Source organism: Ambystoma mexicanum, chromosome 8, assembly GCF_040938575.1.
Source record: "Ambystoma mexicanum isolate Mex_15411 chromosome 8, UKY_AmexF1_1, whole genome shotgun sequence".
Taxonomy (NCBI): Eukaryota; Metazoa; Chordata; class Amphibia; order Caudata; family Ambystomatidae; genus Ambystoma; species Ambystoma mexicanum.
The window spans coordinates 463,729,012-463,751,618 of NC_090929.1; the positions used below are offsets into that span (position 1 = coordinate 463,729,012).

General features: G+C 51.6%; 1 protein-coding gene across 7 annotated transcripts in view; it reads left to right on the forward strand.

The window, feature by feature from the left end:
* The window catches only part of AGRN (agrin), an 835,885-nt gene that overhangs the window by 399,891 nt on the left and 413,387 nt on the right, over positions 1-22,607 (forward strand). For 2 of the 7 annotated variants that reach the window (XM_069610072.1, XM_069610074.1), the window contains exon 1: positions 9,313-10,839. The exons of the other annotated variants lie outside the window; for them this stretch is intronic. In XM_069610072.1, the coding sequence (XP_069466173.1) occupies positions 10,671-10,839 (169 nt within the window). In that variant the 5' untranslated portion in view covers positions 9,313-10,670. Of the gene's footprint in view, positions 1-9,312; positions 10,840-22,607 lie in introns of those variants that run through there. 7 annotated transcript variants of the gene reach the window in all.

Genomic DNA, 22,607 nt, shown 5'->3' on the forward strand with positions numbered 1-22,607 from the left:
ACTGCTCACCTGATGGTAGTTTCCTTAGATGGTCTCTGCTTTCATTTATTTTTATAGATGCTATGGGAGGGTGGCCTATATGTTAAATTGCACATACAGACAAGAAACGGGCGCCCCCTAAAGGCAGATGCTTAGGAGACAGCTCGCACCAGGACATGGAGCCAGTAGGCAGATGGCAGTCTGCCCCCTGCATCTGCAAAGGTGGTGTGGTCCACTATGCACACTCGCACCCAAGAAGAACCTCCCCCCGCCCGGCCGATCAGCTAGGTTAGGCCATGACAGTGCAACTCAGGAATAAGTGAGGGCTTGTGGCAAAGCCACGCAGGAGCTACAGTAGGGCTGAAGAGCACGATAAGCTGCCCCAACATCCATCCCCTCGCCCCAACACACCAAGTTACTCATCTTCAAGCACTGCTTGACCCTAATCAAGATGCACACAATTCTCAAGAAGCAGGCGTGCTACAGGGGAATTGGGCCATAAAAGGGAGGAGCGGTGTGCAATCTTGCTGGAGTGCGGCATTCTCATTCTTATGTTCCCAAAATGCTCTTTACTTTTATGCACATGACCAAGGCTCGCTCCCTCCTGCAGGAGCCCTACCAGCCGCACTTGGCTCGCATCCTTTCGAAGATCGAGTGTCGCCTGACCTATGATGAGGCCCAGCCCACATCACTGTGACCCTTGCCTCCCCTGACACCTCCCCCGTGCGAAGGATCGGGAGGTCCCAGAGTAAAGTTGACTGATTGGGTGCAGTCCATACAGTACAATAAACAGTAGGATGTGGGACCAGGTTCCCCAGAGGTCTGAAAGCAAACCTTCAAGTTCCATGGTAGACAGCAGTGGTGGCGGGTTGGATCCCTTCTACCTGTTGGGTGGAACTATGGCCTAGCATGTTTCATCCACAAGTGGGTCCATGACTGCTATGGTCCGCTGCTCACCAGGGCACGGGGGCCTCGAGGGCGGTGCTTGTGAGACCCGCTGCTAGAACTTATTACTTGCATGAAGGGCATCCTCTGTTGTAGGTTAATCTCCGAGAGACCAGCATGCTGTGTGCTCATTCCCCTGTACCTTCTAGTGCAGAGATCTACAACTTGCAGCTCTGCAGATGTTTCAGGCTGACGCCCATGATCCCTTAACATTGATTATGATGGCTCTGGTTGATGGGAGTTGTACTCTAAAACATCTGGAGAGCGTAGAGCGGCTGACCCCTATCCTAGTGCAAGAAGGCCTCGTTTTCCTTCCTGGAGACAGAGGGTTTGGTATAAGTTTCATCATTCGTGAGTGAATGTTGTTAACAGCTACGGTCTTTATACGGGTAGGGGGTGCAAGTGCTGACTGTGGAAAGGTTGTCCTCTGTGGATAAACATCTCCTCAAAGCAATGGACCTTCAGTTCCTATTGGAATTCCATTCATTACTGGGTGTTTAATGTTCTGTGGTATGTTATTCCAGATTGTTGGGGCAGAGGCATGGGAAGCTGTCTTCTGGTTTTGTTCTTTTTGCAAATTGATGATTCTGTTCGATTCTGGCTGTGTTCTGGCTCCTTGTGCTGCTCTGGGTCCACCAGCAATGTACAGTTTTCCTGCAATCACTCACACAAACGGGTGAGGGGCGGTTGGGCGGCGGGGTTGTGGTAGAATGGCATATAGTGCCCACCACTCAACATGGGGAGATGTGTGAAATATCTCCTGGGTTAGGCTTCACCAACCAGTGGGGCAGATCTCCACTGGTCAGTCAACAAACACTTCAATATCTTCTGCAGGTACCGTAGCACTGTGTCGCCACTGGGGTCCCGGAGCGCCGAGCCTCCCTACGGAAGGACGCTTATCCTGTATATTGCAGCCACACAGGTCTGAATGCTCCTGTGCGGCCCCTTGAATTACTCACTGTAGGGCGGTGGTCTCTTCAGAATGTTGAGCGGTCTTCCCCCGGCACCCGTGCGGTGGCCAGGTGGGTGGAGCAAGGATCTTCAAAAAGGGAGTACAGTGAATGCTTTCAATAGGAATTATAAGCAGATACGACCTCTTTACTCAAGGGGTGTGGGGGGGTGGGGGGCGCGGAGGTAGGGACATGGCGTGAACGCTCGTCCGCTCACCACACGATCATGCCCACCCCAGCAGTGTGCAGGCCATCCTTGCTGCACCACTCTTTGCTAGCTCTGCACTTCCCAAAACAATCCGAACGCAGAATTGCCTGGGTTTGTGCATAATAAGTAGCCCGGGGGCGTTTATCCAATCAGATTGTGTGATTGCCTGAACGGTCTTTTTTCTAACCTGGTGGGGGCTCAATGTGCTTAAATCAGTTTTTATCAGGGTGCTGTAATCCTGTGAAAGCATTTACATAATCGTTTATCCAGTAACACGGGAGGAGCTCGCGGAGCCTGGTGAGAAATGGGTTTTATTTGCAGTTAGCATCCTTGGGTGTCTTTTATGGGGACATCGTGTAGGCTCAGGAGGTGAGGGGGGCCATGACTCCCATTCTAGGAGGAATTATATTTGGTGGTTTCATCCCCATCATAGATGCACACAGCGCTTCTGATACACCCCGGATGAATTTGAGATGCGTGACTGGACACGTACTGGTGTTGAATAAAAGATGGCCTTCACCCAGCTATGTGGGAGCGCGGCGACTCGTCTGTGGAAACCGGCGCTGAGAGCGGCCCATTCTGACCAAGAATTGATGTCTCTTGCCCTCTGTGAAGTAGGCCCCAGGCTTGCGTTAAGTGGCAGTATACCGCTCTACTGTGCGATTGGCGACAATAGCGTGCCTTAGTTGGGATATGTACATACGAGGTGTTACGTCTATGTTGACGGGTGTTAACAGGTGAGTCTACATGGGTGTCCTAACGTCAATTTAAGGAGCATGTGAACAGTTTTACAGTTTTTTTCACTGAGGCAAAAGGAAAGCCATAGCGATGGTGAGCCAAGACTTGCAATGGCAATCTCTGCCTGTAGGAGGTGCTATTTAGCTTCAAATTTTCTTTTCGTGTCCTAATTTTCTATACATTTTTCTTTTTTCACACTTCTTTTGTATAGGATGGTGTACTATTAGGGTTTGGATTCTTTAGTGCAGTGTTTTTGTTTTAATGCTAGCAGTGTGCTGTCCAGGTATACTGGAGTGCGCTTGACTAGTCTGGGAAGTGGCTTCTAGGAGTGATGCAGTGATCAAGGCGGTCTGTATAGAAGGAGAGGGAGAGCAAACTGCACCATCACTGCTCCTGCGGCAGGCCCCCCGCCCCCAAGAGCCCCATCTCTGTGCTGCTTTGCATAAGTGAAGCCCTGCCCTGTTGGATTGTTTCCCCTCCTCTCATTTCAAATTAGTTTTAAAATATCCCATGACATTCGGATTGCCCGCTGAGATGGGCCTCTGTGCTAATGCAGGGTTCCTGGGCAGATTCTGAAGTGGGAGTATTTTACTGCGATTGCTTTTAAAGTGAAAAGCAAAGGATTTTTAGGTAGTAAATAAGAATTTCTGTTGTCTTATGTTTTGAACCAGTATAAATTGACTCTAAAACAGGAATTTTGCAATCGATATTTATTTACAGGTAATTAAAACAAAAGATGCACTGTATTACTTGTGTTAAATATTTATATTATATATTCAAATTATTATAATAGATATGTATATAGGGCCTGATTCACAGAGCATTTCCCTGTGGGATTGCGCCATTATAAAATGCATCATTGAATCAGGCCCATTAGTATATTAGGAAACCTTTTTCTCTGTGGCGCTCTGTACTGGTAGCACTGCTCCGAGCCATCTGTGGCGATGTCTGTGGAGACAGAGAAAGCCTAGTTTGTGTCTGTTGCTATCTTATTATATACTAGTGGAAAAGCCTGTGTCCACAGGTTAATGTGTGTAAAGGAAGACATTTTGAGTGTAAATATTTGATGTGTATTTTAACGTAATTTGTGTGAATAGAAAACATCATTTTGGGTAAATGATCTTGCTGCGTTTATGTGGAGGAGGAGTAACCTCAAAGAAAATCTCACAGAATCCATTGAAAGTTCAACATAGTACATACGGCCAGTGGGTGTATCTGTGCCTCATTGTCTTGGATTCTACTTACGGGTTTTGGACTCCAACATATGTTGAGGGATGTCTCTGAGTAATACAGTTCACATGCAGCATGATTCGAAGTAGACATCATAAAATAAAGTAAATTGAAGTCAAATGAAGTTTAAAGCATAGAAGAATAATAGTATTCATATCAGAGATAGCAAGAAATATCACAATGAATAATTACATAATACATAAGTAGATTTTAAAAAGTAATTTATTTTGTTAGGCAGGGCTTAATCAAATATATTTGTTGTTTTTTATATTTATATATTTTCTTAGTGTATGCAACTTGAAGTATGCTATTAAAGTGGTATCCCCCTGCAGCTAATTGCATGATATCATTGTTGAAATAGACTTTTTGTTCGCCTGGAAGATGAACTTGAAGCCTTATTGTTGTACGCGTAAGGCAACAGCTCCCTCTAGAGGTGTAGGGAGCAGGACCGCTTCGGACAAACATACAGTTGCCCTTTCATCATATAGTATGATTATTAATCGAAGCTCTTCCACTGTGGAAGAGTGCTCTGGTCTAGTAGCACTGATCCACATCTATCCTTGGGGAGGTCTGTGGAGGCAGCATCTTATGTGCATGTTGTCTATATTCTATTATATTATGAAATCTTTCTCTGCGTTGCTCTGTATTCTACACTCCTGTTTTCCCTGGGAGTGTTTGCCCATCTCTTGGGTGCAGAAGCGAGTGGCATGCATGTCACAGGTTCAAATCTGGTGAGATCGCAAAAATGCCTATGATTAACTTGGTAATAAAACTTGCTATCAGTGGCAAAAGATGGTAAATTGTGCTATTTAAGTGTAGTCATTATTATTCATTCATTATCGTGTGGAATATAATAATTGCAAACATAGCGCACGCCACAAACCGTTTCTGGAGCTTAAACAAATGCAATTAGTAGGTATTGTATTGACCTCCGAACAATAATGAATGGATCGTGGCAGCGCTTCAGGCGATCGTACCTAGAATTGGCAGCTTACGTTCAGCCATCTTTCGACTCAGCCATCCTCTTGGCTCGTTTTAATAATTCAATGTTTAAAATAAAAGGATGCATTGTGTCAACCGATACACTCTATTAAAAATTAAAGCAGCAAAGGGAGAGAGAACGTGTATATTCATTTGAGCCTTGCAGTCTGCCACGAAATTACAGATGAGCATAAACAACCTCTGCCGACCGGGCTTCAGCTCCACTCTCCCACCCCCCTGAAATGTTGAGCTATGTCTACTCGCATGGCTGACCTACAGAGCCGTGGCCGGACAGAACTGAACACAGATGTTAAAAGGTGCCTGGGCTTCACTGTTAACAAAGGCCCTGCAATTACTAATGTAAAGCATGTCACTGTTAGCACCTGTATTCATATGCATGCATTTTTAGGCAATTGAAATTGTGATGTGTGGTTAGTACTTCATGCCAGGGGGGTGATTGGAAGGGTGGGGGACAGGAGGCAGCTCATTCTCAAAGCAGTCCTTAAGTAGGTGTTTTCAGACTTAGAGGGGAGTGTTAACTGCTTGTAACATTGAAGCTGCACTAGAATAGTCTCATTGGAATGCGTAAAGAAGTTAGATGCCCCCACACAAATAAATTGTATCCTCCCCCACCGTCTCTGAAGTTAGCACCTCTGCCAACATTTGAACGGTTAGCCCCCCGCACCGCCAAATGTGGGGTTCGTTGTGCCCCTGCTCCAATTTATCTTGTGCTTCATTCAAAGGTTTGCCCTACAGGAGTCTGCAACCTTTGGCTCGCCAGATGTTTAATACTGAAGCTCATGTTGGCCCCAGAGAGCATAGTTAACCTTGCACCCCCATGCGGGGCGTAGAGTGAATTTTTATGTTGGCTGAAAATATGGGTAATTTACCAAGTTTGAGCGCGCAATCCGAGAGCCACTGATTTTTGGATCACTAGTCGAGTTGCACAGGCCCCTTTTGACTGCAAGTCACAAAGTCCCATGGATTATTTGTTAAAAATATGCTTTTCGAGTGTCTTGTGGTGAAGAGTGCCTGCAAACAGGCGCTATAATTATTGACTTACTCTCAGGCTGTACCTTTTTATAGAAACCACATACAGCTGCCACTGTCTAACTTCTAAATGCATCTTTTAGTCTAGGTCAGTCCCAAATCGATCGCTGCTGTCCCCCATCCTGCAGAATAACGGGCATTGTGAATTTCCGACGCATAGTGAAGTTATACGTTGGGGGTGCGGGGGTCCAGGCTGTTGGAGGACTTTGGAATGCACTCAGAGAAAGCATAAAGCTGAAAATGCATGGCTATAGGTTGAACAACTTTAACATGTAGACCGTTGTGCGCTCCCAGCCCTTTGAACCCGGTGTTGCATTGGCCAGTTCCAAGGATGTAGTGTAGCATGAACCAGTGGAACATAAAGAGTTAACTGATCAAGGAAAGTTGGTTTTAAAAAGTGAGGTCGACTCGGTTGGCACGCGGGTAGTGTAGCTCAGTGGCAATGCGCTAGTCTTGGAAGCAACACAACGCAGTGCAACATGGGTTCGAATCCCGGATCTGCCTTAGAAACCTCTTGGGTATTTAGCCCATTATAAATAACCAATTGTAACCAATTATAAAAACAAGGACCAGTTTGGAAATGGGAGATGTGAGTTGATGGCAACCGTCATGTCCAGGGTCCCCTTCCTAGAATGTTATCACAACATATTGGAGCGTGTGTTGTGCTCCATGTCCAAACGTTGTGGGGTATATTGTGAAAGCAAGGCGAGGCCTGGGTGAAATTTCTTGCTCGGTTCAATTTGAGTTTGGAGCTGTGCATGGCATAAAACATGAGCGTGTGTGTGTGTGTGTGTGTGTGTGTGTGTGTGTGTGTGTGTGTATATATATATATGATACGTTGCATAATAATCGGGATCATGTTAAAAAAAAGACTATGAAGACGAGACTGGTGTGAGACCAGCGATCGCAGGCCGTTTACTCTTATGGGAAACGTCCCTTGTGAAAAAAGAGGCCTTAACGAGATCCACAGTGCCTGGAAACTATTCCCTGATTTGCAGAGAAGACGACTCTATATGATGTTCCGTTTTAAATTTGTTTAAAACAAGAGAAGGAACAAATTTGTGGTCAACAGACAAAACATCTTCAGAACAATGTAGACTGTGCAACGCTACTAAAGAAACACTAAAACACCTCACTTTATTTTGTGTAGCTCTTAGTGAGGAAAGAATACTCCATTTTGGAAAATGTATCGCGGAATGGACAACAATATGCGCTGAAGATTGGTGGCAGCTAATCTTCAACGAATCTGACCGTAAACTAACTATAGCATTGACTTTTTTCTTAGAAGCGATGGTCATTTCCTTTACAGGGTCATGTTGATGCCGTATGAAATCCTTAAATGGAAGTAAATCATCTTTTCTAGTTATTTATAGTCGACCGACCGATACAGTGGAGGCTTACTCGGTGCTATATCTGTTGCTAAGGAAAAAGAGTCGTCTGATAAGTAGCAGTGTATGTATGAATACGTTGTATCTTTTTTTTATTCTTCTTGTTTTTAAAGGTTTGTAATAAACCAATAAAAAAAATGTCAACAAAAAATATATATTTATTATAGATGTTTCCAGGATGGGAGCAAGAGGTATATGCTGATGCCCGAGGCCTTCACCCAATCAACTGTTCAGGGAGGATCACGAGCCATTTTCGGGGCTGGTGGTAAGGTGCGGTGTGGGCCAGTAAATAGCAGCAGAATGGAAGGGTGACTCGTTCTCCTGCCCCATACTAAGAAAATGCCCCCCGCATAACATCACTGTCATCCCCCTGATCAAAAACAAGCATTGGCAATGCCAACAGTTTGGGCCTTTTTGTAGGCATGAGGAAGGCACTTGATGGGCACACCGTAGAAGTATTAACTAGCATATAGTGGTAGCAAGTACCTGGGCATCTAATGGCAGTGCCTGACAAATGCCTAATACCTGTAAACAAGCCAAAATGGTTGACTTTGCCAATGCTTGTTTTTTAATAGGACTTCAGCAATGGACACGCATAGTGCTTATAAACCATAGCCGCAGGCTGACCTGGTGAAGACTCTTTTAATACACCAGTAGCGCGTTTATAACTCCAATTAAGTCATTAACTCTCAGGCTGCTTTGAGAAAACGCAGCAGGCAATTTGAGTGCAAAGTTTGATGGTAACACTTGATTAAAGCTAGCTCACAGATCCCATGAGCATGTGTTTTTGTGGGGGATCAGGGAGCAACTGGGTGTCGTGGCCATAGGTATTAGCATGGCCATGGGCAGTCAGTAGGTGGGCAGATAACCAAACACTGTGGCCCTCCTCTTATGCCATTTCTCCCTCTCTGTACTCTGGTGTAATGGTTTCTGCTTAAAGGTGGTGCCAAAGTGCTACCTAATAGCCCAAACTAAAAACTAGGCATTCTGGCCCCACATCCCCCTGCAGCTGCAGCATGCATGCCATGGGCTGGATAAAACAAACTATACCAGCCGCCAACGAACACCCTTTGCTTAGAAAATATATATCGGCAAAAAGTGCTTCTGCATAATTCTACATGACGGCTCTTTACCACTCCATATGCTCTGGGATTTGCACAAGATTCCATTCCATGATTTACACAGTCACTCTGTCGTTGGCTCGGCTCGTGTTTAACTTCAAGAGCCGAGCCAGGTCAATGATAGGCTCGCCCACCTCTAAGAGCAAGACCCCCAATCCTGGGCCAGCTAATGCAGTTATAGCGTTATCCCTCTGGCGAGATGAAAGGCTGCAGGGTGCTGACCTGGCCGGGGACCCGTTCCTGGGCGAGAATGCCTTTTTGTTATAAACGCACTAAGTACTATTCGCCTGTTTTACGTGCACCCGTGAGTGCCACCATTGTGGCTTTGAGGCGCTTTGTTCGTGGGCTGCGAGGCGGTAACCCCGGGCAGCTGCGAGAACCGAAGTGCACACAAAGGCCGTCCTGGGGAGTCCTCGGGCGGTGTTGGGCAGAGAGAGGCGTCCTCGTGTGTCGGGTAATTTGGGCAGGAGAAGGGCCGGGCACCTCGGGACCAGCCCTCCCTGCTGAGGACACCTAGTTCAAACACATGTGTTATAAGGCTGGCGAGGTTGCTGGGAGGCGGCGGAGGGCAGGTGACAGGTGGATGAGCTCTGGGGGTGTGCCCTGTCCCCGGCCCCACACCCACTGCCTCGCTCCCCTCCCCCTGTTTTCTCCCAGCCCCTTCCCCTCCCAGTCCTCCTCGTCTCCTCCCATTTCGCCGCCCTCCCCGCGCTAGGCTCGCACTCTTTCGTGGCAGCATAGGGCGCGCTGGAGCCGAGGGAAGTTACTCCGGAGAGGCGCTAGTGTGGGGGGGGGCAGGACCGGGCACATCTGTGGGTTAATGAACGGGTGCCGCGGTAGTACCACGACGGGCACCGGAGTAGGACACAGCGCCGAGTACACGGAGCGCAGAGGCAGCGTAAAGCCAGCAGCGAATCGGAGTGCAACGGATCACACACACGACACCCCAACATGATATGACCCGGCACGACAGGTATCGGGAATGGACTTGTAAGCACTCGCCCCGATAGAACGATGCCTGCTGGGGCGCGTAACGAGGAGCGCCTACCCGGGGGTGCACAGCACTAAGCACACGCAATCTGGACGTTCATTGGTGCAGCGCCGAGCACATCCTGCACCCGCAGTGATGCAACTGGACTGGGGCGCGAAGGTGGTAACCAGGCACGAGCGGCCGCCCCTGGGACTCGAAGTCAGCGCTGAGTACAGCCCGGGTCAGCATCACCACCGTGGCGCCTGAGGCTTGACAGTCCGGGGAGTACGCTGCACACGTGCGCCTGCACACATGCACGTGGGATTGGAGCAAAGCGCCGAGAACGCATCTAGTGCATCACTGGTAGTACGCAGGCAGAGAGGCGAGCACACAGCTGGGATATTGGACACTTGATGGTCCAGGCATTGTATCAGGTGTACGAAGTAACCGAGGAGGCAGCGATAGCGTCAGCTCGCGCACAAGGAGGGGCCCTGGACACACAGTGCGCCTTTGCTCGCATTAACGAATGCGCACAGTGCCAAGTGCATGCCTGCTGGGCGCTACTCGTGCCCCTGAAGAATTTGCCATTCGGGCCAAAGCGGGCGCCTGTGGAACTAGACTGACTGTGTGCATGTCCGCACTCTGCTGGACTCGGCCCTCGTCGTGTGCAATTGTGCACAGCACCCAGCACATCCAAGTCTCCGCTGTGGGGTTTCTGCGGCTCCCCCGAGTCCAGCAGCACTGAGACTCCGCTGCGCTCAGCGCCGAGCGCAGCACCCTCCGCTGTTGGTTTACGTCACATCGCCGCCGTTGAACTCCACTCCCGTCCGCCTGCTTTGGATTTGCCCACACACCTGTTGGGGGAGAAAGTGTGGGGGTGCTCCTGAGTTTGGGTTCCCCGTTTTTGGATTGGGGTTGGTGCCAGAGGGCGCCGCTTTCGGTGGGTTCCTTCCCGGCGGCCCTTTGCACTGGCGCACGCCCCGGAGTTGGTGCCCGCGGATGCCCGCTTCGGCTTGAGCTGCTCCGCGAACCCCTGAACCCCGGCGCTTGGACGAGGAGCGACCCCTGGCTGCCCAATGCCACTGGGAGGTGCGGGTGGCCGCTGCTGCCATGACTGGCTGCCAGCCCCCGGGGGCCCCCGCCTCCCCGGAGCGGGAGCGCATGTACCAGCACAAGGTGTCCCTGGTGGTGCGCTACTTCATGATCCCGTGTAACATCTGCCTCATCCTGCTGGCCACGGCCACCCTGGGCTTCGCCGTGCTCCTCTTCCTCACCAACTGTACGTGGCCGCAGCCTGGGTACAGTATGTGGGTGCGCGACCGTCAGGTTGGGGGGATGGGGGGAGGGTTTGGTACTATTCCATGCCCCCTTTCGTTCAAAGGTCCCGGTTAAAGCCACGTCAAAACAAGTACCTTTTTGCTTTTGAAGTCCTCTGGTTAGTGTGAGGGGGCCAGTAAAGGTTCTTGACCTCAATACTCCCCCACCAACACCCAACTGTGAGTCACTAAGTCAGCATGGACTGGGGGCGGGGCCTCACCAGGAAGGGAGCATGGACTACAGGGCCAGGGTGGGAGGAAGGGGGGGACATGGTTTGCAGAGTCACTGGGGCTGAGCATGGAGTGCAGGGTCACTGGGGCTGCGCATGAAGTGCAGGGTCACTGGGGCTGCGCATGAAGTGCAGGGTCACTGGGCGGGAGCATGGAGTGCAGGGTCACTGGGCGGGAGCATGGAGTGCAGGGTCACTGGGCGGGAGCATGGACTGCAGGGTCACTGGGCGGGAGCATGGACTGCAGGGTCACTGGGGCGGAGCATAGAGTGCAGGGTCACAGGGCGGGAGCATGGACTGCAGGGTCACTGGGGCTGAGCATAGAGTGCAGGGTCACAGGGCGGGAGCATGGACTGCAGGGTCACTGGGGCTGAGCATAGAGTGCAGGGTCACAGGGCGGGAGCATGGACTGCAGGGTCACTGGAGCTGAGCATAGAGTGCAGGGTCACTGGGCAGGAGCATGAACTGCAAGTCCTCTAGGAGGGAGCATGCAGTGTGGTTCACTGGCAGTGAGCATGACGTGCAGGGTCATTGGGATGTAGCATGGACTGCCGGGTCACTGGGCGGGAGCATGGACTGCCGGGTCACTGGGCGGGAGCGTGGACTGCAAGGTCTCTAGGTGGGAGCATCCAGTGTGGTTCACTGGCAGCCAGCATGACATGCAGGGTCACTGGGATGTGGCACGGACCAGGGTCACTGGGATGTAGCAAGGACTGCAGGGTCACTGGGCTGGAGCATAGATTGCAGGGTCACTGGGCTGGAGCATGGACTGCAGGGGCCCTGGGTGGGAGCATGGACTGCAGGGTAACTGGGTGGGAGCATGGTCTGCAGGGACACTTGGAATATGCAATGACTGCAGGGTGGCTCACTGGGCAGGGGCATGGACCGCAGGGCCACTGGGCGGGAGCATGGACCGCAGGGCCACTGGGCGGGAGCATGGACCGCAGGGTCATTGGGCAGGAGCATAGACTGCAGGGTCACTGGGCGGGAGCATAGACTGCAGGGTCACTGGGCGGGAGCATAGACTGCAGGGTCACTGGGCTGGAGAATGGACTGCAGGGTCACTGGGCTGGAGCAATGGACTGCAGGGTCACTGGGCTGGAGCAATGGACTGCAGGGTCACTGGGCTGGAGCAATGGACTGCAGGGACCCTGGGTGGGAGCATGGACTGCAGGGGCCCTGGGTGGGAGCATGGACTGCAGGGACACTTGGAATATGCAGGGACTGCAGGATGGCTCACTGGGCGGGAGCATGGACCGCAGGGCCGCTGGGCGGGAGCATGGACCGCAGGGCTGCTGGGCGGGAGCATGGACCGCGGGGCCGCTTGGCGGGAGCATGGACCACGGGGCCGCTGGGCGGGAGCATGGACCGCGGGGCCGCTGGGCGGGAGCATGGACCGCGGGGCCGCTGGGCGGGAGCATGGACCGCGGGGCCGCTGGGCGGGAGCATGGACCGCGGGGCCGCTGGGCGGGAGCATGGACCGCGGGGCCGCTGGGCGGGAGCATGGACCGCGGGGCCGCTGGGTGGGAGCATGGACCGCGGGGCCGCTGGGCGGGAGCATGGACTGCAGGATCACTGGGCGGGAGCATATACGGCAGGGTCACTGGGCGAGAGCATGGTCTGCAGCGTCACTTGGAATGTGCAGGGACTGCAGGATGGCTCACTGGGAGTGAGCATGAACTGCAGTGTCTTACTGTAAGCGTATGGGCCCTTGAAAGCAAGCCTGGGCTGCAGATTTATTGAAAATTAGCATGGACTCCAGGAGAACTTGGAGAGATCAACGTCTTCAGGGTCATTGCTTGCGAGTAGGGCCGCAGCTGGGAGTGAGCATGGGTTCCAGGGCCAGTGGGGGTGAGCATCGACTCCTGGGACACCAGGGTTGCTTGGGCAGGTTCAAGGGTGTGAGCATGGGCTCCAGGATCACTGGGAGGGACCAGAGTCTGCAGGCTCAATGCTAGTGAGTAGGGCAGCAGCTGGGAGTGAGCCTGGGCTCCAGGATCACTGGGAGAGACCACAGTCTGCAGGGTCCTCCCGAGTGAGTAAGGCAGCTTGGAGTGAGCATGGGCTCCAGGATCACTGGAGTGAGCAGTGCTGCTGGGTCAGTGAGGGGTTAGTGTCGACTCCTGGGACACCAGGGTTACTTGGGCAGATTCTGCAGGTTCAAGGGTGTGAGCATGGGCTCCAGGATCACTGGGAGTGACCAGAGTCTGCAGGGTCAATGCTAGTGAGTAGGGCAGCAGCTGGGAGTGAGCATGGGCTCCAGGATCACTGGGAGGGACCAGAGTCTGCAGGGTCATTGCTAGTGAGCAGGGAAGCATCTCGTAGTGAGCATGGGCTCCAGGATCACTGGGAGGAACCAGAGTCTGCAGGGTCATTGCGAGTGAGTCAGGCAGCTGGGAGTGAGCATGGGCTCCAGGATCACTGGGAGGGACCAGAGTCTGCAGGGTCAATGCTAGTGAGTAGGGCAGCAGCTGGGAGTGAGGATGGGCTCCAGGATCACTGCGAGGGACCAGAGTCTGCAGGGTCATTGCTAGTGAGTAGGGCAGCTGGGAGTGAGTATGGGCTCCAGGATCACTGGTACTGAGCAGGGGCTGCTCCTTTACTGGTGTCTCGGGCCCTGTGCCAATGTTTGTGCAACGCCGGGTTAAATGAGGAAACGGCACCTTCGTGTCGCCCGCATTGTAGAGTGGGCCAGTGGGGTTGGCTAGTTTCTGGGCACGGGGCCGCCAGTGGGAGGTTTCTTCCGTGGGACCTGGAGGTCTCTGGTCAGATTTATGTAGGGCTCTGGTCCATAGTTTGATCCCAGCTGCACTTGGGGGACACACCCAGGGGGTGGCGGCTTAGATGTGAGCATTGGCTGCAGATTTTACTTTCCGGGTTGTGGGAATTTCAAAGCATTTAAACTGACGTGAGATCAGGGCAGGGCAAGGCTAGGGGGCCGGGAAGGAAAGCGGCCCAAACCATTGCCCTTTCCCCAGCACCACAGTGGACCCTGATGTGCCACCGCGCGCTCGCCAACATCACCTCTGGCAGCGAGACCCTTTCGGCACCTTGCTGATCCAGAGAGCATGGGCACAGCCGGCCCCCAGTCGGGGAAGTTTAGCGCATGGCGGCACTATAAGGGAAAGGCGCCCGTTTGCTTTAAGCACAGAGGTCGTTTTGCAGAATCTGGCAGCGCGCGCTTCCCAAACTAGTGTTGCCTTTCCTTCCCCATACGCCCCGCCCTGAAACCCACTTCCGCATGCAATATTTGCAAGCGCCCAGCAGGGCTGGAGGCATTTACTTTCCACCTATAAAGACACGCACGCGCAGTCCGAGGTGGAACTCTGGTTCGGCGGCCGTGCACGTGAAGGTGCTGCTTCCGTTTCTTTTGGCGTGTCGTAGAGTCGCCCTCTACCGCTAGGCCGCTCCGGGGAGAAGGCGGAGGGGTGACCCTGCTGCATGGTTCGCAGCAAGGCCCAGCTCTAGTTACCCACATAGCGGAGGGTGCTGCGCTCCTGGCCTCTATGCGCTGCATGCAGTAGAGCTGGCCTCTTCTTGGCGCTTTGTAACCATGTGAGTGAAGGGAAATAGTAGGTGGCAGGCTGGCTGCCCAAAACCAAAAAGCAAAATAGTAGTGTGGGCCTGCATTTTTTATATATATATATATATATATATATTCTTTTTTTTAGTGGGCCACTTTTGTTCCCATGTGGGCCAGTTTGGTAAGTCACTGCACCATGCGGCTAGTAGTTTTGTCTACTGTAACTGAATATTATTTAAAAAGCACAATTAGCATCACATATCACATTTTAACAAAAAACCTCTTCCTGGGGTACTAATCAACAACAGTCCGTCACAAAAAGGAATGAATTGCCATTTGCATCTGTGGGCCCCGTTTTCATTGGTGCCCGAGACCGTTGTATGCCCCAGTCCGTCCCTGGTAGGCGGTGACAAGAATGCCAGAGTTCACAAACCGTGCAAGGTGAGCTTGCGAGTCTGGGCAAGCATTCTGTTATGCTGGGTTATGTGTATAGCGCCTCGTGCCATACTCTATAGCGTCGAAGTATGGGGAGCCATTCGCTGTACATATGCCAGGGAAACATTGTTTTGAGCGCTTTTCTGAGTTTCAAGTGACAGCTTTGTTTGCCCTTGCAATGCAGGCGGGAGTGTAAACCAGCAGCTGCCCCCCCCATCCCCCCTCACTCCCCACATCTGCCCTGACACCCCCAAGCGGTGTCTGGGGTGTCATGCCAGTGGAGGGGGTCCTGGGGTGGATGGTGCCGAGCAGGGCCATGGAGGTGCATGGGGGTCCCTGGGAACAGTACCCAAGTGTTTCTCCCTCCAGTGCCCTGGGGGACTCTGTACCCACTGGAGCACATTGCAGCCACATTTTGAAAGGGGTTGAAGTCTAAGGTAAGAAGAGTAAATAAGTAACACTGCAGACATGTTAGTCTTTTTCCCCCTAAACCTTCTTGGGAGGTTGAGGGGGGGGTATTATTTACTATCCCAACTCCAGTGCTAGACAATTTGGGAAAGTTTTGAATTTTGTACCCTGTAAAACTCGGTGATCTGCAAAATGTGGGGCTAGCCCCTCTAGGGGGACTCGAGGCAAAAACATGACTGAGACTGAGGCAGAACATGTTTTTACTGAAGGGGAGGCTCAGTATAAACAAAGTTTCAGTACCATTGCTGCAGGTGGAGCTGCGTGAAGTTCCCTGGTTGGGGGTGCAGGGGGTATTTGAGCGAATACTTGGGTCACTCTCGAATTCAACGTGCTGGAAACCAGTTTAGCAATATCAGGGCTGGCCAAGTGGCAATTCTATCCCTCTGCCCTCTGTAAGGAGCTTGTGTGGCAAAAGTAAAGAGACAGAAGTGATCACAGTTCAAGGGTGTTTATTAAACTATAAATGCAGGGTGGAAAAATGCCTAATCTAAACCTAAGACGGGAGCAAGCTTCGCCCATCAAATGCAAAATGAGGCAGTCCTCGTGGTATCTCGTCAAGGTAAAAGGCCTATACAAAAATAAAACTTTTGCCAAATCTTTACAACTAATTGCAGAAAGAGTGTGGGATGGGGTTTTCACTAAAGAAAGAAGAGTCCACAAATGATAAGTTAGGATGTGATTGCCAGGGGTCTTCATTCCCCGTGTTTTGAGCACGGGACATGGTGGATCTCGTTTGAGCGTTGCCAGCACGAGCTGACCATTCCATCCCAGCTATCGGGTTCTTTGTTCCCCGCTTCCTTTTAGTGTGGGAGGAGTTGTCCTCTGCTTCTTTGTATTGTCAGAATCTGTGCTTTCTTTCTTGCATCACAGCAGGTGTTGTGCTCCAGGTTTCCTTTCTTTAGGTGAATGTTGTGCCTCCTTCTTCCTTGACTTTTGGAAATAGTTGTTTTTCCTGCTTCCTCGTATTGCCTTTTATTCTTGTATTTTAGTTGGTGCTGTGTTCCCACATTGTATTGTATTGAGGCAGGCGTGAAGATCTTTTTCTTCCATAACAGGTGCTGTGCTCCATCCCTCCTTGTATTGTGGGCTGTGTTTCCTGCTCACTTGTATTTCTTCCAACTTCCTTGCATTGTGGCGTGAGCATTGCTCGTGGCTTCCTTGCATTTCTTCCTGCTTCCGTGCATTGTGGCGTGAGCTGTGCTCCCAGCTTCCTTGCATTTCTTCCTGCTTCCTTTCATTGTGGCGTGAGCTGTGCTCTCGACACCCCTGCATTTCTACCTGCTTCCTTGCATTGTGGCGTGAGCTGTGCTCGCAGCATCTCTGCATTTCTATCTGCTTCCTTGCACTGTGGCATGAGCTGTGCTCTCGGCATCCTTGCATTTCTTCCTGCTGCCTTGCATTGTGGAGTCTGCTGTGCTCTTGACATCCCTGCATTTCTTCCTTCTTCCTTGCATGGTGGCGTGAGCTGTGCTCTCGTCATCCTTGCATTTCTTCCTGCTTCCTTGCATTGTGGTGTGTGCTATGCTCCCAGCTTCCTTGCATTTCTTCCTGGTGCCTTGCATTGTGACAGGAGCTATATTCCCAGTTTCCTTGAATTGTGGCATGAACTGTGTTCTCGGCATCCTTGCATTTCTTCCTGCTTCCTTGCATTGTGGCGTGAGCTGTGTTCCCCGGCATCCTTGCATTTCTTCCTGCTTCCTTGCATTGTGGCATGAGCTGTGCTCCCAGCTTCCTTGTCTTGTGGTGTGAGCTGTGCTCTCGGCATCTTTGCATTTCTTCCTGATTCCTTGCATTGTGGCGTGAGCTGTGCTCTCAGTACCTTTGCATTTATTCCTGGTTTCATTGCATTGTGGTGTGAGCTATGCTCCTGGCTTCATTGCATTGTGGTGTGAGCTGTGTTCTCGGCATCCTTGCATTTCTTCCTGCTTCCTTGCATTTTGGCGTGATCTGTGCTCTCGGCATCCTTGCATTTCTTCCTGCTTCCTTGCATTGTGGCATGAGTTGTGCTCCCAGCTTCCTTGCATTGTGGCGTGAGCTGTGCTCTCAGCTTCCTTGCATTTCTTCCAGCTTCCTTGCATTGTGGCGTGAGCTGTGCTCCCAGCTTCCTTGCATTGTGGAGTGAGCTGTGCTCTTAGCATCCCTGCATTTCTTCCTGCTTCCTTGCATGGTAGCATGAGCTGTGCTCACGGCACCCCTGCATTTCTTCCTGCTTCCTTGCATTGTGGCCTAAACTGTGCTCCCAGTACCCCTGCATTTCTTCCACCTGCCTTGCATTGTGGCGTGAGCTGTGCTCTCAGCATCCTTGCATTTCTGCCTGGCTCCTTGCATTGTGGCATGAGCTGTGCTCTCGGCATCTTTGCATTTCTTCCTTGCATTGTGGCGTGAGCTGTGCTCTCAGCATCCTTGCATTTCTTCCTGGCTCCTTGCATGGTGGCGTAAGCTGTGCTCTAGGCATCCTTGCATTTCTTCCTGCTTCCTTGCATTGGGGCATGAGCTGTGCTCAGAGCTTCCTTGCATTGTGGCGTGAGCTGTGCTCCCAGCTGCCTTGCATTGTGGCGTGAGCTGTGCTCTATGCATCCTTGCATTTCTTCCTGCTTCCTTGCATTGTGGCATGAGCCGTGCTCCCAGCTTCCTTGCGTTGTGGCATAAGCTGTGCTCTCGGCTTCCTTGCATTTCTTCCTGCTTCCTTGCATTGTGGCCTAAACTGTGCTCCCAGTACCCCTGCATTTCTTCCACCTGCCTTGCATTGTGGCGTGAGCTGTGCTCTCAGCATCCTTGCATTTCTGCCTGGCTCCTTGCATTGTGGCATGAGCTGTGCTCTCGGCATCTTTGCATTTCTTCCTTGCATTGTGGCGTGAGCTGTGCTCTCAGCATCCTTGCATTTCTTCCTGGCTCCTTGCATGGTGGCGTAAGCTGTGCTCTAGGCATCCTTGCATTTCTTCCTGCTTCCTTGCATTGGGGCATGAGCTGTGCTCAGAGCTTCCTTGCATTGTGGCGTGAGCTGTGCTCCCAGCTGCCTTGCATTGTGGCGTGAGCTGTGCTCTATGCATCCTTGCATTTCTTCCTGCTTCCTTGCATTGTGGCATGAGCCGTGCTCCCAGCTTCCTTGCGTTGTGGCATAAGCTGTGCTCTCGGCTTCCTTGCATTTCTTCCTGCTTCCTTGCATTGTTGCTTGAGCTGTGCTCCCAGCTTCCTTGCACTGTGGCGTGATCTGTGCTTCCAGCTTCCTTGCATTGTGGAGTGAGCTGGGCTCTCGGCATCCTTGAATTTCGTCCTGCTGCCTTGCATTGTGGAGTCAGCTGTGCTCTTAGCATCCCTGCATTTCTTCCTGCTTCCTTGCATGGTAGCATGAGCTGTGCTCACGGCACCCCTGCATTTCTAACTGCTTCCTTGCATTGTGGCCTAAACTGTGCTCTCAGTACCCCTGCATTTCTTCCGGCTGCCTTGCATTGTGGCGTGAGCTGTGCTTTCAGCATCCTTGCATTTCTGCCTGGCTCCTTGCATTGCGGCATGATCTGTGCTCTCTGCATCTTTGCATTTCTTCCTGCTTCATTGCATTGTGGCGTGAGCTGTGCTCTTGGCATCCTTGAATTTCTTCCTGGCTCCTTGCATTGTGGCGTGAGCTTTGCTCTCGGCATCCTTGCATTTCTTCCTGCTTCCTTGCATTGGGGCATGAGCTGTGCTCCCAGCTTCCGTGCATTGTGGCGTGAGCTGTGCTCTCGGCTTCCTTGCATTTCTTCCTGCTTTTTTGCATTGGGGCATGAGCTGTGCTCCCAGCTTCCTTGCTTTGTGGCGTGAGCTGTGCTCCCAGCTGCCTCGCATTGTGGCGCGAGTTGTGCTCCAGGCTTCCTCTGAAGGCGGGAGGTACTGTTCCTGCTCCATCCATCCAGCGGTTCCTCTGCGTCTTCTCTCTTGGTTTACTGACCTACTTTCTCCAGTGCTCTTGTGGATAATAAGATCCTTGAGGTAATTATTTGCCCCAGGCCTCGCTCCCATAGGCACAACGTGGACGGCGTGCCTGCGCCGCACAGTCCAGGGGCCAGGCTGGGGCTCTCCAGCCGAGCCGGCCCTAGGGACTAGAAACCTTATAAGTGCTGGGGGCGGGACAGGGGCGTACGATGGAATCATGTGTCCATTACAGTGACAAGTGTCTGATCGGCCTCGGTGGACGGCCTGGCAGTAGCCCCGAGTGGCGGAGCTCCGCGTGCGCCTTGTGGAGAACGCCATTGGGCCCAGAGCTTCCCCACCCTGTTCGACCGCAGGACTTAGCGCATGCAGAAGTGCCTGAAGTCCATCGCGGCGCTACATCCACGGAGCCAGTGCACAACTGTGATGATATGTGTCAGAGTAAAAAAGACAAAACCGACCATAGGATTATTACTGTTTTGCAGTGGCACACAGCGCCCCTCACCCCTGTTTTTAGAGGTATTTTTGCGTGGGTTTGGGGGGGGAGCATAGCAACTGGCCATAATATAATAGGACGCAGTGGGAACATCTCCCTGACGGAGGGGGAGGAGGGCAGGATACACTGTGGCAAATCTCTCCAGGATTGGCATATCGTTTAGGGGGGTGTTACTCGCGCGCTATCTCACCCCGGGGGCCACACCCATCGCCAGTGGCATAGGAGGCGGGGAGTGGGGTTCTGTTTCTCACCCTGGCGCACAGCGAGGCGTACCTCGCACTGACGGGGGCCTAGGGTGCGAGGTTGGCCTCACTATGAGCAAGTGTGTGGACTAGGCGCACCACCGCACACGCCAGTGACCCTGTAAGGGAGATGTTGCTTTCGGATTCCGCTACTGCCACATGCCCCCACGCACCCATGCCACTGTCGGGGTGGGCAGGCTCTCCTCTGTGTGAGCTACTGCGAGTGAGATGCGCCCACCACATATACCCACTGAAGTGAAGTATAATCCCAATACCCCAACTACCTGTGCCAGTTAGGGAGATGTTACCATCCGTGGCAGCCAGTGAGCAGGATGCCCCACCCAATGCCAGTGTCGGAGGGACTGCTCCTTTTGGGGTGGGACCAAGTCTGATTTGTATATGGGCTTTCTACTTCTGTAATGGCTTGGCAGGCGAAGAACAATCGTCTGGAGGGTTGCCCAGAGCAATGCCAGAGGCTAGGATTCATTCCAAACCTTCCAGCCATAGCCTCTTTTTTGTTTTTCTTTTGTAACCACAAGTCGTACGGGTATGCTCAGACATGGGTCCTGAGGCTGCCGGGCCTAGAGACCCATGCTACACCTCACTGACGCCCAATGAGGCTGAAACATGTCTGGAGATGCTTGTGGTCTCGTGCAGATGGGATGCGATGGTCTGGAGGGTTGCAGGAGGGCAGTTTGCTCCAGTGTGAGTAAGTGTGAAGGAAACGCATGCTCGAAGAAAGTATAATGGCACCAAAACACATTACAATTTGTCAAAAAACCTAGAAAGACGATACTATTCTTCCCATAGTCCTACCACTGTCCTTTGCAGAATGCTCCATGTCATTTAATCACTATGCCACTGGCAATCCCTCCCTCCTTATCGTTTACTCTTTTTTTCTCTTTCCCTTTTTTGCCCTTTATGTATCTCTCTGCCTCACACTTTCTTTCTTTCCCTTTCCTTCTTTCTTTCTCCCTTTATTTTTCTTTCTCTTTTCTGTCCCTCTCTCTCTTTCCTCCATTCTCTCATATTTTGCAACCATGCTCTGGAAATGCCAGACTAGGGGAGTGCCAGTCTGGAGGCCACTCATGGCCATAAACTGAGTGCTAAGCATTATAGGAGGCATGGGCTTTATGGTCCGAGATGGTGCTGCCGTGGCAGGTCGGGGGTGGGGAGGACACTGCAGGTACTCGCTTCATCTTCCTTGGTACGTTGGTTCGTAGGCTGAGCGTTCTCTCAAGCATCACGATAACTTGCTCAGGTGCTGCGTTCAGAAGGACCTGCTGAGACTTTGCCTGTCTGGGAATGGACAGCATTGTTCATGCGATCGGGCAGAGGCCACAATCCCTGATTGTTTCTCCCAGAAGACAAACCCAGTGTCTCCAAAGGGCTTGAAAAACCGCTCACAATCCACAGGCCAAAAATGAAAACTCGCCACCAGCCCGCCCCTCTCACATGGTATTGGGTAAGCTGCATATGTAGAAACCCTGCAGAGGGTTCTTCACCTGGAGGTCGATGAGATGAGAAACCGTCAAGATAAAAGGTGGATTCCTCAATGCGCCCCACGAAGGTAAGTACTCCATCCCGTCACCCAAAGGGGGTGCAGCGGCTGCAGGAACTTGCAGGGACGTCATTTGGGGGTCGCCAGGGGTCGCAACTGCGACCTCTGTGGTGTCCCTTGCGACCTCTGTGGTGTCCCTTGCGACCTCTACTAAAAAAAAAAAAATTTTTTTTTTTTTTTTTTTTTAAGTTATGCAAGCTCCTGGGCTGTGGCTCTTTACTTCTGGGGTGGCTGGCTTTCTTGTTCAGGCCCCTTAAAAAAAAAGACTTGAGGCACTTGTTCTTATTTTTCTTCTAACACTTTCAGCACTGACCCTAAATAAGAAAGAATAGGTATACCAAATAATGTGTCTTTCTGGAATTCTATACAGTAATTGCTGGCCTCATTAAATGTTTATTTCAGGCACACTTCAGGGGGTGAGTCACTGATTTAGTCTGTTCTTAAACGCCTCACTAAGCCTAAGCCGTTCATCCTTCTGAGGTCGATAAATGAGTACCAACACAGGTTGGGTGATATTGGGTGTATATTTTTTCTATATAAAGCACTTAATGATGTGTTATTATATAGCACTTACGCTTATCATTTGGTCATGGACGTCTGCTTGCATACACAGTCATTTGGTAATACGGGCCAATAAACACTGAACTTAATGATACATATGGCGATCCATTCTTGTATGAATGTACATCATATAGTGATATCATAACTATATTTTTCATAGTTTACAATGCTATGTGATGCCACTTCCTGTTTTTTCAACGGGTGAAATGTCGTGTACCATCGCTACCCGCTATATCACTTTGGGCGGGGTCTAATGACATCACTTCCTGTGATGTCATCAGAGGGTCAAGGGTATGGTGATGTCACTTC